The 15617-nt window shown below is 48.4% G+C and overlaps 4 protein-coding genes and 1 long non-coding RNA gene across 9 annotated transcripts in view; 3 read left to right on the top strand and 2 right to left on the bottom strand.

Annotated features, from left to right (window-relative positions):
• The first annotated feature begins 691 nt into the window (after positions 1-691).
• Positions 692-4558, top strand: vsig10 (V-set and immunoglobulin domain containing 10). Of its 3 annotated transcripts, XM_057034024.1 has the most exons (9): positions 694-968; positions 1058-1369; positions 1595-1900; positions 1971-2240; positions 2577-2861; positions 2999-3112; positions 3189-3201; positions 3763-3899; positions 3972-4558. In XM_057034024.1, exons 1-9 carry the CDS (start codon positions 920-922, stop codon positions 4064-4066), a joined length of 1581 nt encoding a protein of 526 aa, XP_056890004.1. In that variant the 5' UTR covers positions 694-919; the 3' UTR covers positions 4067-4558. The 3 variants fall into 3 exon arrangements, with proteins under 3 accessions (XP_056890005.1, XP_056890004.1, XP_056890003.1); XM_057034023.1 differs by lacking the exon at positions 3189-3201 and having other exon boundaries at positions 2999-3129; positions 3767-3899; XM_057034025.1 differs by lacking the exons at positions 1058-1369; positions 3189-3201 and having other exon boundaries at positions 692-968; positions 2999-3129; positions 3767-3899.
• Positions 4559-4865: 307 nt separating this feature from the next.
• wsb2 (WD repeat and SOCS box containing 2) lies at positions 4866-8805 on the top strand. The gene is made up of 9 exons (XM_057034026.1): positions 4866-5083; positions 5225-5393; positions 5927-6129; positions 6200-6331; positions 7180-7280; positions 7393-7589; positions 7849-7938; positions 8012-8128; positions 8235-8805. Exons 1-9 carry the CDS (start codon positions 5044-5046, stop codon positions 8449-8451), a joined length of 1266 nt encoding a protein of 421 aa, XP_056890006.1. The 5' UTR covers positions 4866-5043; the 3' UTR covers positions 8452-8805.
• On the bottom strand, positions 6431-7399 carry LOC130526396 (uncharacterized). Its single transcript, XR_008950719.1, has 2 exons — positions 6972-7399; positions 6431-6899 (listed from the first exon to the last, which is right to left on the bottom strand). It is a non-coding gene; the product is annotated as an uncharacterized LOC130526396 (long non-coding RNA).
• On the bottom strand, positions 8801-11944 carry rfc5 (replication factor C (activator 1) 5). Its single transcript, XM_057034027.1, has 11 exons — positions 11778-11944; positions 11363-11427; positions 11017-11153; positions 10860-10939; positions 10709-10782; positions 10260-10419; positions 10075-10156; positions 9783-9912; positions 9562-9639; positions 9079-9133; positions 8801-8998 (listed from the first exon to the last, which is right to left on the bottom strand). The coding sequence occupies exons 1-11, from the start codon at positions 11822-11824 to the stop codon at positions 8899-8901; spliced, it is 1008 nt and encodes a 335-aa protein (XP_056890007.1). The 5' UTR covers positions 11825-11944; the 3' UTR covers positions 8801-8898.
• A 585-nt stretch (positions 11945-12529) lies between these two features.
• Positions 12530-15617, top strand: part of ksr2 (kinase suppressor of ras 2) — a 54864-nt gene continuing 51776 nt past the window's right edge. For 2 of the 3 annotated variants that reach the window (XM_057034016.1, XM_057034015.1), the window contains exon 1: positions 12531-13283. In XM_057034016.1, the coding sequence (XP_056889996.1) occupies positions 13110-13283 (174 nt within the window). In that variant the 5' untranslated portion in view covers positions 12531-13109. Of the gene's footprint in view, positions 13284-15617 lie in introns of all 3 variants that reach the window. The other variant, XM_057034017.1, reaches the window with a different exon arrangement.

Consider the following 15617-nt stretch of genomic DNA (forward strand, 5'->3'; position numbering starts at 1 on the left):
ATCGAGTTTTACCACGGTTAGATTTCACTTTTTAGGGTTGACGTGATGCTGTTTTCACTTTCTAACGACACATGAACACAACAAACATTGGCAGTGGGTGGCCACCAGAGGGCACTAGCGCCTCACTAAATCTCGCTCTATGATTCGCTGTGATTTCTGTCAATCAAATCAACACTCTCGCCCATGTCCCGCCTTCATCACATGGTCTCTGACAGTTATGCTTGCAGACGTAAAAAGATAAAGATTTATACATATTTATAGAGAGAGGGGAAGGATCCCATGCAGCCATTTGTAAAAAAAAAAAAAAAAAAAAAAGTAATTGCTGTGGCTAGAATTTGAGATCAGTGATAAATATTATAACACTTGAATGATTTGCAGACTGTCATAACACCGGGAAAGTGACGTCATTATCGACGCCCATTTGGGGTACATAAACGTAGCATTAAATAATCCTCCTGCATTTTTTCTTGTCCTTGCCAGAACACTTAATCTTACAGAAAACAGTTCAACGCACACAATTCTAGCCTCGTATTAGTGTGAGTTTTGTAATATAATATATATAGATCGATATTTATACACCAATGGGGCATTTTACTTCACAACTATTACATGTGTTTAAGAAAAAGAGTGTGACTGCGCCTTTAAAAAGGTGAGGGCAGGGTGTGGCCTATTAGTGATAAGGTTTCTGGATCAATATGATCTTACCTTCCAAACAGCAAAGGGGGGTCGGGGAACCTTTACGTGTAACTGGTCCCTGCTGCGTCCTGGGTGCTGGGGTGTAATGGGCGCACTGGTATCGAGCATGTTTGTCAGAGTTGCAGAGCGGCTCACACAGGTGGACTAGTCGGACAGGTTTGGACTGGAAGCCATTTGTTCTGCCCTTCCGAGGGCGATGTAACCTGTCCCAAAGTCGACCACGATGATCCTCGCAGCACTATCGTTTCTCCACGCGTGTTTGTGGACGACAGGTGAGTTTTCTACAGACGTATCGGGTGGGACAGGTGAGCGCGGGAGCCGCCTCACGGTGCGTGTTCTTCCCTCTCTGGGGTGGTTGCAGCCGCACTTTCGGGCGAAGGTTCCAGCGATGCGACACTGACGGTCTCACCCGGCGACATCGTGCTACTTCCGTGTTCCTCCGCCGGCGGTCTGGCTCCGAGGTCGACGACGTGGGCCAGAAACGGGCGGGAACTCATCCGCGGTGGCGGTCCGGAGCAGGGCGCCTTGCCGGGCGGTGAAAGGCTGAGCCTCCTTCCTGACGGCACCCTAAACATCGCGGAGGTGACTCCCGGAGATGAGGGCAGCTACCTGTGCAACGCCACCCTGCAGGATAACAGCACCTTCCTGGCACAAGTCCGACTGCGCGTTACCAGTGAGGTCCATCAAAACTAGTACCCAAGATGACTCTACGTCCTGGAAAGATTACTTATTACAGCAAAACGTAGTCCAGAATCTGAGTTTGAAAGTAACCTTTTAGTTAATCATCCACTGGTATCAGTTTGAGAACAATAATTAGATCTTTTATTGTATTCAAGGGCCGCTTCTTTGCCAACCAAAGCTCGTCCTGGCGTGACAATATCGCTCCGTTTCCCCTCAGGCGATCCAGGGAATCTGACCACATCCATCAGTCCGGCCTCTGCCCTCTCCAACGGCACTCTCTTTGTGTCCCGGGGTTCCGACGTCTCCTTTAACTGCTCCACTTCCTCTGGCTCGTCCCGGGAACTCGCGTGGGCCTTCCGCGGGGCTGCGGCCAGCAACGGGTCGCTGGTTTCCACCTCTGGACCCTGGTTAGTCTTCAGGATCGCAGCCATCCAGCCGGGCGATCAGGGACTCTACGTCTGCAGCTCCCTCGACAACGTCACTCAGCAGGGGGTCGAGGCCAGCTCGGAGCTGCTGGTGTACTGTGAGTATCGCACGTTTGAGGGTGACAGAAACAGGAGCGGGCTGATAATTGGCGCACGTCTTCTGGGCAGACGTCTCAGACAGACACCCGGAGTGTATGTGGACCCCAGTGCAGGACCCATCTCATGCTCTCTTTAATTGCACCTGGCCCGGAACGTATCCCACCCCCAGGCTGAGCTGGGTGGAACATCGGGAAGACCGCACCTACGCGTCGGAGGTGACCGACAACCTGTCGCTGCTGCTGAACCGCTCCTCGCTGTCAGACGGGCAGAAGCTGACCTGCGTGGCCCGACACGTGGCGCTGGCTCCCGAGACGGGGAAGTCGTGTACGCTCACCATCAGTAAGTAGCCTCCAGATGTCGGTGTCCAGATTAGAAGAGGGGAAACTCAATTCTTGCAGCGCTACAAATGGAAACGTTCCTAAACGTCCCAATTGAAAGGATATGAAAGCTCCTCATCAGCCTGCTAACAGGCCCCACGCCATTAGTTTGAGAGGTGTAGCTAGCGCGGGCGTGTTTTGACAGTGTTGCAAAAGACAAACGTCAACAGCCTGTGAGTCAGCTGTGTCACGCGTCGGCACATCTGTCAACAGTGACGGTGCGGAAGCACGTTGACACGTTTGCTAATGTCCGAGGTGGATCGTTATCGTGTCCACAAACTAGCGTCCTCTCCCCAAGGGCCTCCCTTCCCCGAGGGGGAGCCGCTGGCGATGGCGCAGGAGGGCGACAGCATAACCCTGACGTGCACGGAGGCCACGTCCGCCCCCCCCGCTAACACAACGTGGCGAAAGGGGCTCCAGCAGGAGGACGTGACGCCGGGGCTCAAGTACGCGCTGTCCGAGGACGGCCCCGCCCTCCGGCTCACCATACGCAACGTCAGCAAGGACGACGAGGGCGTCTACTTCTGCCGCAGCGAGAATCTGCTCGGCGTCCGCGAGCTGGAAGTCTACCTCACAGTGCGGAGTGAGTCTGGCGGCGACGTTCGTTCACAGTCAGTCAGTGCAGACTTGTCACTGCGGGCGTCCGGATGTGCCGGAATGCTGATAAACCCGCTCCCCCTCCCTCGGTTTCCCTCCTGACCTCCTGTTTTGCCTCCACAGCCTCGTCTGCCTACACGGGAGTGATCATCGGGATCTTCGTGGCGGCAGTCATCGTGGCTTCGCCGATCGTGCTCGCCAAGTCGCTTTACTCCAACCGGCACCGAGTCTGTCTCGGTAATATGAGCAGAAAAGTTCCCCAGTGATATTAAACCGGGTTGTATGACTAATTTCTGTTTTGTCTGTTTTCCAGGACGTGGTGTCAGGTCAGTAATGTTGCGTTCAAGTGTCTAATAAAGCATTTTCAACAGTGGTAACGCAGTCTACATCAGGGGTGTCGAGGGCCCTGACCCAGCCAGGTTCTACCACGAGGGCCAATCTTTCACCTGGGCTCCCGCTTGTCTTGGTGGACCATTTTCTGCCTGGCAGGACAGGAAACCAGGTCCAAATGCAGCCCCAGGGGGTGGTAGTGGTGGTGGGGGCGGGTTGCTTATTTATGTAAAAGTTGCATTTCATCTTTATTTGTCCATGGTTTTACAGTTTGGTTGGTGTGTTGTGTTTATGGTCTGTGGGAATTTTGAGCCCTGCAGATCTTCAGCTTGATGCAGCTCCCTCATGCTGCAGGTAGAAGCTCAGCGTTGCCAGTTAAAGCAAATGGAACAACTACAGAATGTGTCTGTTTCACCATGCGCTCTTTTACCTGGTTATTTCAGAGGATTTAATATTCTATAGTCATATAGATGTATAATAATATAATAATATATCTATATCTATATATAATAGTCATATTCTAAATCTCTGGACACGATCGCGCCTCTGCTCTGCAGGCAGGAGGACGGAGGAGACGTCATGAACCTGGTGGAGTCTGATGACGAGCCGGTTTTCCAGGACGCCGTTCCCCGCCTGCCACCGCTGACCAACGGGCACCAAACGACGCTCGTCCAGATACACAGGATCCCATCAAGTACGCTCTCGCCTCGCCGATGCTGCGTGGAATTTGTCCATTTAAAAAAAATTCATTGTTGGTTTTGTTAAGGCGACCAGGAGGACCCGGAAGGTCCCGACCCCAGCCCCGTCCAGCAGGAGGACACGGTAGAGACAGAAGAGCCAGAAAGTCTTGTTACATTTTAGGTTTGGGGTGTTTTTATACTTACATTAGAAATGTACTCCCAGAAAGAATGTGAACAGAATCACTGTAAAAAAAAAAAAAGCATTTAAATTATTTTTAAAATGGGATTTAAACTTGTTTTTATTATCTATGGAGCATTTTAAATGGGACACTGAAGGCAGACATGAAGCTGGTGAGAGAAGCGTGGTTTAAACTCCTCCACTAATGCTGTTGAACCTGCGACTGTGAACTCGACTATTGTAAAAATGTGGTGGAGTCAGTTAGTCATTCAGGAGCGGGCGGAAACCGTGACACAGGGGCCACAGTTGGACAATGTCCACGTTTTCTCCTTAATCGTGTAAAATATGTCCCTTGTATTGGGGTTGTATTGAAATGAGAAATCAGCGATAGGATTAATGATTCAGATTGTAAATAAATCTTTTTAAAAAAACAGCTTTTATCATTGGTTTCTTTCTTCACTGACTGCTTTGATAATAAATGTCTCATTTTCCTCATTAGAGCCTCTTTTGTATGTTTTTAAAACGCAACTTTATCTTGTCAATGTAGTTAAGAGTAAAAGTATATGTCCAGGGTGATGGCGGTGATTTTCTAGTCGGGTTTTATTGTGTTATTCCATTAATTATTGACAGTTTAGCCAATAATTAACAGTGTGTAACCCGACATGTGAAACCAGGGTGTAGCTCTGAACTCGCGTATCCTTTTTCTTAATGAAACTTTAGGAAATATGATATAAAAATCCGAAGAAAATCTGGTTAAAACGCAATTTCTCGCGTTTCTAAGGGGCGTGGCCTGTTGCAATGTGGTTACGTAATGAGAGAAACGTGACGACAGCGGGCAACCGGACCGAGGCTCCAATGGTCCAGGGTGCGTCGGGCTCCAGGAAGCGCACGTTCAACACCCCAGCGAACCCGACCGTCTCCGCTCATGAACGGCCACCGAACCGGGACCGGACCGTGAGGACGAGCAGGTGAAGGCGACGATGTGCTCCACGGAAAAGAACGCGGAGCCACCGGCGACGTGTGAGTGTGGGTCCGGGTATCCAGGCGGCGGCGGAGCCTGGAGAAACATCCAGAGGGGGGGGGGGGGGAAGAAAGGGGCACTGGAGCGGAGGATGAATGCATTTTAATGAATGTTGCTTTTCTTTCCCGTCCTGCTCTCAGCGTCCAACCCGACTCTCCTCTTGGAGCTGAAGACCAGGCGCCCGCCGTCCTTGGAGGGGCGAGCAGGATGCGAGACGTGGAGGGTGGATTTCTCCCCGAAGGGGGACTGGTTCGCCTGGTCCATGGGACACGGGATCGTGTGGGTGGTCGCTTGGCCCCTCGACTCCGTGTAGGTCTATCTTTTAATCCATCCACGCACGGTGCGTTCAGGAGCATCGTACACTTTAGTATCGGTGGGCGAATCGGTTCAGACGTCAAGATAATATCTAAAACGTTTTAGGTTATCGGCACTCGATTAATGTTTGTCTTTGTATTCATGTAAAAACATATTTTAACATCTACCCAACAACATTCGTTATTCATTTAAATTCTGATGATTAAATGTCCAATTTGCAACTATGTCAAATAGACAACATAAAGATTAACAATACATCAACAGACTTGAAGGAAATAAGATGTTTGATACACTATTTTATTCTTTAGCAGCTGATCCTTCCGTGTAAATTATATATTTTTATCTAATATGGTAAATAAATAAGGTAAGCTTTATGATGAAGGCGTAGATGTGTTCACATATAACCTGGTTAGATGTAATTTTCTGTAAATACATTTCTATTTCCCACTGCACTTAAAGGCAGCATCATAAATTAGCTTAACTTCACACCTCCTACATGTTTAAAATGTCTCCACGCTCCCTCTCAGAGACAGTCAGAACGCCGATACCGACCGCGGAGACAAAAGCTTCAGCTGCGGTCATCCCGTCTGGGGTCTGGCCTTCGGACCAAGGCCTCCAAAATCCTCCGGAGGGACCCCTCCGTCCAGAGCACCAACCAAAGGGAGCAGCAGCCTGCTCCTGGCCACGGGCCTGGAGAACGGCATCATCAAAATCTGGAATGTGTTAACAGGTGAGGCCTCTGCCGGCCGGATGCCTTTTCCAGCTTTTCAACATCGGCTGAAGTTTTAATCTGTCTTCAGGCGAGGCTGTGTTCGATCTCCACGGCCATGAAGGCGTGGTGAGAGACCTGGTCTTCCCTCAGAACGGGACGCTCACGCTCATATCATCTTCTCGAGACAAGACGCTGAGGATCTGGGACCTGGCTCACAAAGGTACGTGCAAACTTAATCCAGGATGAGTATTGTTTTCACTCATTTGATCACAACCTTTAATGAGTGTTTAGCTTCCTCTAAAATGACGCCACCATGCTCTAAAGAAAGAGAGGGTGTTTATATTCGGGTGGAGGAGAGAAGGGCGGCTGGCTGGTTCCTCGGACTCTGACATGACTGTCTTGGAGATGAAGGTCCAACAGCCTTGTAAATGCAGCGTCTCTGGAACGTTTTTAGGATTTTTTGCGTTGTTTTTAGCCACGAGCATCAACTTGGTCTCCAGGATGAAGTGCTGAGGTGTTGAAAGTCAAAACCATCAACAGAGTCTAATCTTTCACTCGACGCTAAAATCCCTTCCAGCCCTCCTCCTCCTCCTCCTGCTAATTATAATCGTTAGACAGTAATTCAAGTGTTTGTCGTCTCACCTCCTCAAAGCATCGCGTGTTTGCTGCAACGTTTCCCAAAGTTCCAGGCTGCTTTTAAAGCCAGTTATTCACACGTTCGGGATTAAAACCTTCCTCGGATTAATAATCCATCCACTTCATGGCCTCCAGGCTGATCTGACAGAGTTCTAGTGATTAAAAAAACCTTTTAGAAACACAATTTGCCTCGTGACGGTAGCTAATTATATTAGGAGACGCACATCTCTGATGTTCCTCCCTGCATCATTCACTGGGCAGCATGTCTTGTAATCATGTGTTGTAATCATGTAAACGCTTGCATTTCCAATCGGAGCGACATCAGCGGCGTGTTTAGATCCAGAGACAACGCTCGCTGGCGTCAGATGATCCGGCGTTCTGCCTAATCTGTTGGTAGAAATACAGCTTTTTTCCCCCTTCCGTGTGTTGTAGGTAAACGGGTGCAGGTGCTCTCCGGCCACAAAGACTGGATCAGCTGCTGCAGCGTGTCGCCCGACTGCAGCATGATCGCCTCGGTCGGCAGATTTGACCGGGTGAGGCCTCCGTTGAAGGCGTCTCCCGAAGGACGCCGCCAACACGCCGCAGTCACGCCCGGCGTGACACCCTGGGACCCAGCGGCACTAATGAAGCCTCCTCTGTCTTCAGATGGTGTGTCTCTGGAGCCTGCGCTCGTACACATTCATCAGGAACCTGACAGGAGGAACCCGTAAGACCCTGTACCTCCTGTCCTCCTGCGACTTCTCTCCTGACGGGGCGCTGCTCGCCACCGCGGCCTTCAGCGGCTCCAGCTGGTGGATCGACCTCTGGGACCCGTATACCGCCGAGAAGCTGGCCACGCTGATGTAGGTTCGGTCTCAGATGCTCGGATTACGCCCGTCCTGTCGCGAAAGAGCCTCCGAGTGTGTATTTTCTTGTCCTTTTTTGATGACGGGCCAGTACGAGGCGTCCCGTGCTCGCTATCCCTGTTTACATCTGACGCGCTGTCAGCATGGCCCGGTGTCCCGCACCACCTCCTCAACCTGTTATTGCCATTTTTACTGCTAACACCTTCCAACTGAAATCACAACAGAGGTGCAGACGTCTTCTTCCCTGTATCCGCAGCGACTACTTTGAGGACTATGGGCAGAACCAGATCTCCTCCATCCAGTTTTCTCCAGACGGGCTGTACTTGGCGATCGTGACGGACGACAGGTGAGTATTTCAGCAATAACGTCCTCGTCGCAAAACCAGAGCGATAGAAAAGGAGCGAGACGTTTGTCTGCAGGGCTCTCCGGATCTGGGAGCCCGGAACTAAAGGGATGGCGATGCAGACGAGAGCAGACCGGCAATCTAACGGACTGTGCTGCAACTACCATCCACAAGGCGGAGTCGTCGCCACGGGGTAAGTAGCCTCCACACCGGGGTCCCGAGGCCACTTCGGACGATGCTCAGAACTATTCGATCCTTGTCGGCGCACATGGAACATCGACCCTGAACCCTCTTTCCAGAACCAGAGACGGTCACGTCAGGTTCTGGAAGACTCCGGTGACGCTACCCAGCCTGCGCCACCTGTGCCGATCCAGCCTGCGCCACTCCGTCTCCACGCACCAGATCCAGCCGCTGCCCCTCCCCAAGAGGATCATCGAGTACCTGACCTACAGGAACATCCCCGAGCACCTGAAGACCTGCTGCTTCTCCTCCGAGGAGGAAGACTGGGACGGCTGAATCGCCACGCTAACGATGCAACAACGTACTTTAACAAATGATTCTTAATCATTCCTAAAAACAAAAAAAACAAAACAAAAAAACATCCTTTTATTGCTTGATTTATTACAAGAATCTTTTAGATGCAAGATTCCTAAAGATTTATTTAATCTATTGCACTACTACTGGAGGACGATGCATAAACTTAATGTTCACATGCTTGATTCACTATTTTATACTTCTAATTTATTGTGTAAATACCAGATGTATATGCATTTCTAATTCTTCTGTTTATCACATGCACTACTACTTTATGGTTGAGTATTCAAACTGGATTTTGGGGGAAATACTTTTAATAAACAAACTTAAACACGTGTTCACGCCCGTTTAATGAATATCAGTAAATGACATGAAGTAACGCCGTGCGCCCTGGTATCAGACGGACCTGCTGGGAGGGGTAAAACGATGTTACGAGGCCTCGCTCGCCACGAAGTCTCTCACCGCCTGGAAGGCTGCGACCATGGAGCTGAGCTGGATCTTCTCATCGGTCCCTGAGGCCAGTCTGTGCCTAAAGAACCACATGACAAGTCCAGTAAAAACATTTCCGATAAATGGTGGCTTAGTTGGCTCGCGAGTGGTCCTACTTACTCCACGTCAGCCAGTTTGATGAGCAGGCCAATTCGGATATCCGGAGGAAAGTCAACTGATGGGGGGCAAAACATAATTATCTTCAATACTGTGAGATTCTGAGAGCAAGGCACACATTTAATTGACACTTGTGTTGGTTAAGATATTAACTAGATCTTAGGTGTTCATGGAAACCTGCTTTATTCCATTTTATTCAACCTAAGATTGTAAAAATAGAACAGCGCTTTGACTGCCCCCTGGTGGCGGATGAACGCCACGAAACTCTTCAGTAATAATTTTGCAACTTGGGTTTTAATGCTACTATAACTGTTTTATCACAATAATGGTTTATAAGATTTAAAAATGTTAAAAAAAATGTAGCTGGGCTTGCTCATGAGCAGGTGAGTCTGCGTGAAGCTAAAGATCAATAACATAGTTGTTCCCTGTGGACAGACTGGCTGCACCAGTTTAGCAACTGTATGCTGCAAGCTTCAGCTATCTCACCTCTGTGTATCAGCAGGTGAACCTCAGTTAGAATGTCCTGCAGGGCCAAACCTTTCAGAGTCTTGAGTTCCAGGATTTCTATGGAGCAGGTGTTAAGGAGAAACGCACAGGCAAAAAGAAAACAGCTAAAGCAAGAAGATAATTAAACTAGGAAACCGTGACAGGTGATTTTCAGTGAAGCCAGATGGGATCTCAAATGGACCCAGCAAAGTGACGGATACGCTTGTACGCGGTGGTGAAATCTTTGTTGAGGGCCCAGTCCAGGATGTTGGCTATATCTGAACGGAGGGGGTGACCTGTGCAGTTGTACGCCGTTTCCTCTGTGACCTTCCCGTAAGCCATGCTGGTGCTCTGTAACCACAGTGGTCACGTATAAATAACCCAATTTAACTTGTCAGTACATCAGGATAACTGTGTAACATTTAATAAACACAATTTTTTTTTTTAATTCCCAGCTTTAGCCTCTGAAGCCATTTAGCTGATGATGTGATAGTTCAGAGGCTTTCAGCACACCTGCAATATGTTGAGAGACCTTCTCATGTCGCCCGATGATAAAGTCACAATGGCCTTCATTCCGTCTGGAGTTATGTCAATGCTGCAAGAGAGAATTAACAGATGATAGCAAAGAGAAACGGTGCAGCTTGTAAAATACTAACTTTCTTCTAACTTCCCAAACACACACACACACACACACACACCTTTCCTGCTGGATTACATGCTCCAGCCGGGGGATCATCTGATCTGGGGACAGCGGGCCGAAGCGGAACCTGGTGCACCGGGACTGCAGAGCTGGGATGATCTTGGACAGGTAGTTGCAGATGAGACAGAAGCGAGTGTTTTCTGTAAACTTCTCGATCACTGAAATGCAACGAGCGAGGGCGCAAATGAATGTTACAGAACATCAGAGAGACGATTGGAATATTCTACAACCCATTTCCAAGAATATCCTGTATTCTTAAAGGGTACATGCTTATTTAGATCCAGAGGTAAAGAACTTCTTTTATGGAATAACAGAGGTAAAATTCCGCTACGTATTAGTGCAAAAGGAGCCGCTCCGTGCACAAGCTGACAGTCAGTAAACTGTCTGGCTGCTCACTGAGCCATGTGGCTCTCAGTGGGCAACGCCCGGACAAACAGATGGCCTCACCTCGCCGCAGTGCATTCTGGGCATCCTGGGTCATGGCATCAGCCTCGTCCAGAATCACCAACTTGAAGCCCTTCCTGGCGGAGAAGAACACAGCAGTTGGGGGGGGGTTCTCTTGTTGATGTGGGTTACAAAGTGTTGAGGTCCACCTTACTTGAAAATGGTCCTGGTGCTGGCAAAACTCAAAATTGGACCACGTACGACGTCGATACCTCGGTCGTCTGATGCATTTAACTGCGAAACACCAAATTTAGTGTGAAATAGCGAAGAAAAGAGGCCTCACAAAGTGCTAACACAGAACTGCGGTGCACCTCTAAAACCATGGAGTTGAACTCTTTGTCCTTGTACAGCTGTCTGGCACAGGCCAGAATGGTGGAGGTTTTCCCTGTTCCGGGGGGGCCGTAGAACAAGAGATGTGGGAGCTTGTCCTCGTTGATAAACTTCTGAACTGAAGACAAAAGAAATCTGCCTTTCTTACACACTCAAATGTGTCATGGTTGTCTTGTGTAATTTGTGAATTCTAACCACTGTTTTCACACGAACAAAGCTACATTTAAACTTAGATACCAGTCAGCAACATTCAGAGACATTCTGTCTAATGAAATGTTTAATTGTGTTTGCTGATTGTGGAACCTGAATGGTGAAACTTTAACTTACTGGTGCTGAGAATGTCTCTGTGGGAGATCAGATCGTCGAGTTTCTGCGGTCTGTATTTCTCTACCCTGGAAGGAGAACAGACATAAATGAATGTCGTCGACATGGTTTTGCAAAATAAATGTTTCGGGAAGTATATTTTTTGATCACAATTCCCTTATTAGTAGTTTTCGCTGTGTCCTGGTGTAAACAAACGTCAACGTCATATTCTTAAGACCTTCTGACATTTTAAGTGCACCATCTTTGAGTGACAATAATGAATAAATAAAAAGTAGCATCAATGTTCTGAAAATAAAGGTTATTTTACAGCTGGATTGGCAGAGATGCTAGTATAGATTTAGCATATCGAGGCTAGGTACTAGCTTGTATCCAGAGTGGCTTACCTAGCACTAACGAGTTACAATACGTCTTTACTTACCAGGGTAAGTTTCGCTTCTGTAAGGGTGTTTTACTGTTGGAAGACATGTTAAATTTCTAAAAATATATGCCTAATTTTTTAGAGGGTTAACTGCAAGACGAGAGGATGTTCTCAAAACACTTGCACGGAGGCGTGTTTGGCGCGTTCCACTACAAAGTCTGCGTCAACGTCACCACGTACGACCAATGGGATCGCTGTGTGAGGTCACGTGGACGTCTGACCGGAAACATGCCCATCATGGGAACTGTCGGACCGAAACATTAAATAACGACATGATTTTGTAGAAAAAGGTTTTTTTTTAAATTACATCTATATTTTCTAAACTTATAATGAGCAAAAGTACAAAAGTATGCTAATTTAATATTTCACGTTGTAGCTATTAGACAAGCTAGTATCAAGCGTTACAAGTTAACACTATTGCATTTAAATACTTAATAGTGTGTGTTTTGGTTAAAATTGGACTCGCTTTAACTGATATTATATTGCACAGGATATTTCTAGTTTACTGTTTACTACTTTTGACACGAAAAGGCACTTCGGTGCTCTCTTTACACTGTAAAACCTGGTGTGCGGTGATTAAATCCTATCAAACCAAATAAAACAATAATCCCACTTAAATCAAGTTAATTTCACGCGTCCTCTGACTCATTGTATTTGTCGTAAAACTGGTGTAAATGTAAATATTTGATTCCCCTCTCGGGCCTCTGATTGAAGCCCACTGCGCTGGGCGGAAATCTCGCGAGAGCGGCCCCTCGCGGAGGCGCTTCGGCGATGCGACGCTCTCGCTGTTGCTGTGGGTTTGATTGACAGGAAACATGTCGGTGTGGTGGGAGCGAACCGGGATGCAGCTGCTGCCAAGGGAGTACCTGCATCCAGGCCACATATGAGCACCTTTAAATACACAAGGCTTTTTGTGTCTGCCGCCGCCGCCGCCGCTGATGACGACGATGATGCGCTGAGCGTCTTTTCATTTAAAGACCCGTTCGAAACGAAAGGGGAACCGGTGGATGCTGTGGCCAACCGTGCAGTCCCGCTCGGCGCCTCCGTATTGTGTTTGATTTAGCCAAAGACACCTTGATGAAACAGCAGGAACTACGAGGAGTGTTGTTGCGATGGAGCCGACGGTGTCACGGCTCAAACCTCTCCTGTAAACCCACAGCATCTCCTTTCATGGCGCTCTGCAGGTTCATCTGTTCCGTAGGCTCCTCCACGTTTCTTTATTGAATTATTACCTTGGGTATTTTTGTTTCTTTTTTTCCCCGTTTTTTTTTTCTTTATTTTTTTTCCTGTGAAAGAGCAAGAGGGGGAATAACGCCGACTGCTCGCCAAACTATGAACGAGGAGATGACAAAAAGCGAGGAGCAGCATCTTAGTTTGCAGAAAGCCTTGCAACAGTGCGAGTTGGTGCAAAATATGATAGACATCAGCATTTCTAGTTTGGAGGGTTTACGGACCAAATGTGCCACATCCAACGACTTGACTCAGAAAGAGATACGGACGCTGGAGGTAAGCGCCGCGAATCTTCGCCGTGCATCCTTATCTGAATCGATACGGAGGGCTGTCACCGTGTGCTGCTTTCTTTCTAGGCCACGGTGCATATTTCCCACATCCTACTCGTCCACGACAAAGCTGCGTTTCTCTCGCTGTTGCACAGACGTGCTGAGGTTTCTGCAAAAGCCCGCCGCGATCGGTGCTGTGTAGGGCCATAAATCGGGGGCTACGGGGCTGCAGTGGTCTGTTATAGACTGGCGCATTCTGCAGGTGGCGATGTGAGAAGGTGGCTCTTCTCCATCAGAGTAAAATGTGAGGCCTATACGGTCAGTCCGTGTTTACAGTCCATTACCGAGCCCGCAGCCTGCGCATCTGTCCCCGCATCGCTGTTACGCAAGGAGAGCAGATTACTCCGAAACCGTGGCAAAACCCCCCCAAAAAACCGTTTAATTGGCCCGCGGGGGATTCCGTAAATTGCGTTACGTAATGGTCACAATCTCGTGTTTGAGAATATCAAACTGTCCGTCGTGAAATCGGGGCCGTGATGGGACATAAAAACACGCAATAAAGTGCGATAAAACTCAGCATCGGGCGCCGCAGGCGAAACGCAGCGTCCGGGGCCCGCAAGAATGTTATGATGATGCCTCGGGACGTTTAAACAAACACCATTAAGTGCGATAAAAGTGGCCATAAAGTCGCCCGCGAGTGTGCACTTCAACACGGTTAAAGCAGCGCAGGTGAACACTCAAGGCCTCCAAAGCCCAGATACGTGTGCGCCAACTTTACGCATGTCGTCTGATTCTGGAGAACAAAGTGTGGGTTCTCCAGTATTACACAGCATCAGAGTCCTCCCAAATCATCTGGATAAGTTTAAAAGTGGACAGATGCAGCCACTGCAGCCTGTTAGCAGTCACTTGAACGCATCATTGTGGCGCGGTGGTGAGTTCAGGTTCGCTACTCACAACTGCTTCTCCCTGTTTTCGGTCTTCACCATCTTTGATGATGAATATCCAGCTCTTAATAGATCTGATGGTGCGTGTTTGAGGCTTTATCATAGGACAGATGCCTATTGGGTAAAACAAAGGTAAGTTATTTTACCGCCTAGGTCAAATTAGGGCGATGAGTCCCCAAAGAGTGTTTGAGTCCCAAACACTCTGTCTGGCTCTAATGAATTAACTGTGAGTGATGTTGCAACATTCATCACTTCATCTTCTTAGGTTGCACATTTAAGATGCTTAGTATTGACCTGCGTGTGTGATAATGACCCAGGCTCCCAGTCGCCATAACAGCAGCCAGGCTGATGCGAATCCAGGACAGAGGGAGGTATTCTGGTCTGGACATGGACTGTTGTGGGTTGCAGTTCTCCTGTTGTTATATTTAGGCTGCAGACGCTGATGAGACCGCTTCAGGAGAAGCCAAACGGACCCTCGCATCGGCTTGTGCGGCTCCTTTTACTGATCAAACGAGGACATAAGAATAAGCCACGCAGCGGAAACGCAGCTGTCATGAACGCAACACGGGGGGAGATCCCCGAAAATCTCAGGTCGTGACAGTTGCACGAGACCCCCCTCCTTCCCCCTCCTGTGTGATATCTGTTTTCAATCAGCACTTTTGTCAAAAGATTTACCAAAATTAGTGGCCTCTATGATTCCACGGACTGAGTGTTGGCACTGGTTCCCATTAGCATAATTACGCATTGTTGGCGCCCGTGTGACGCAGGAATGGTCAACTCAGACAATGAAGGATGGATCTTCTCTCACGTGTCCTTCATGCAAATGGACAACGGCTTTCTAATGTTAAACAGCATCAGAGTTGGAGAATGGAATTATGGGTAACGATGACTGAATGTTAAACTAAAACGTCAAAGGGTTTATTGTGCTGGAGGCACCTTAGCGCCGCCCGACGCCTTCAGGAGACCAGTTATTTCGGTCACCTGTGCTGGTGTGTTTGGGGTTTGCGGATGTCAGAGGCGGCGTTTAAAGTTCCTGTAAAGCTGCGTGAAGCTGCGCGTTCAGTGTTTCGCTGGTGATGAGCTTCTTTCCACCAACAAGTCCAGGAATTCATTTACCTGGATCCAAAACAATCTGGTTTGTGTTTCCGCTGCATCTCAAAGTTCTGTAAAATGTATTAAAAGCAGGAAAGGGTCTTATAAAGTTTCCTTTTGATTACTATTTGATTCTTTGATCTCTCTGCACCCCCGCACATCTTATATTGTAAATCTAAGAGCTCATATTCTAAATGTGTCGTCTGGTGAAAGGACGGTGCCTTTAAGTGAGCTGAGGCCAAAATCTGCCGTCGTGTGTAAATGAGCGTGTCACATGACCCCGGCGTGTGGCTGCTGTCAGGAGG

The sequence above is a fragment of the Takifugu flavidus genome, chromosome 5 (assembly GCF_003711565.1).
Source record: "Takifugu flavidus isolate HTHZ2018 chromosome 5, ASM371156v2, whole genome shotgun sequence".
Classification (NCBI taxonomy): Eukaryota; Metazoa; Chordata; class Actinopteri; order Tetraodontiformes; family Tetraodontidae; genus Takifugu; species Takifugu flavidus.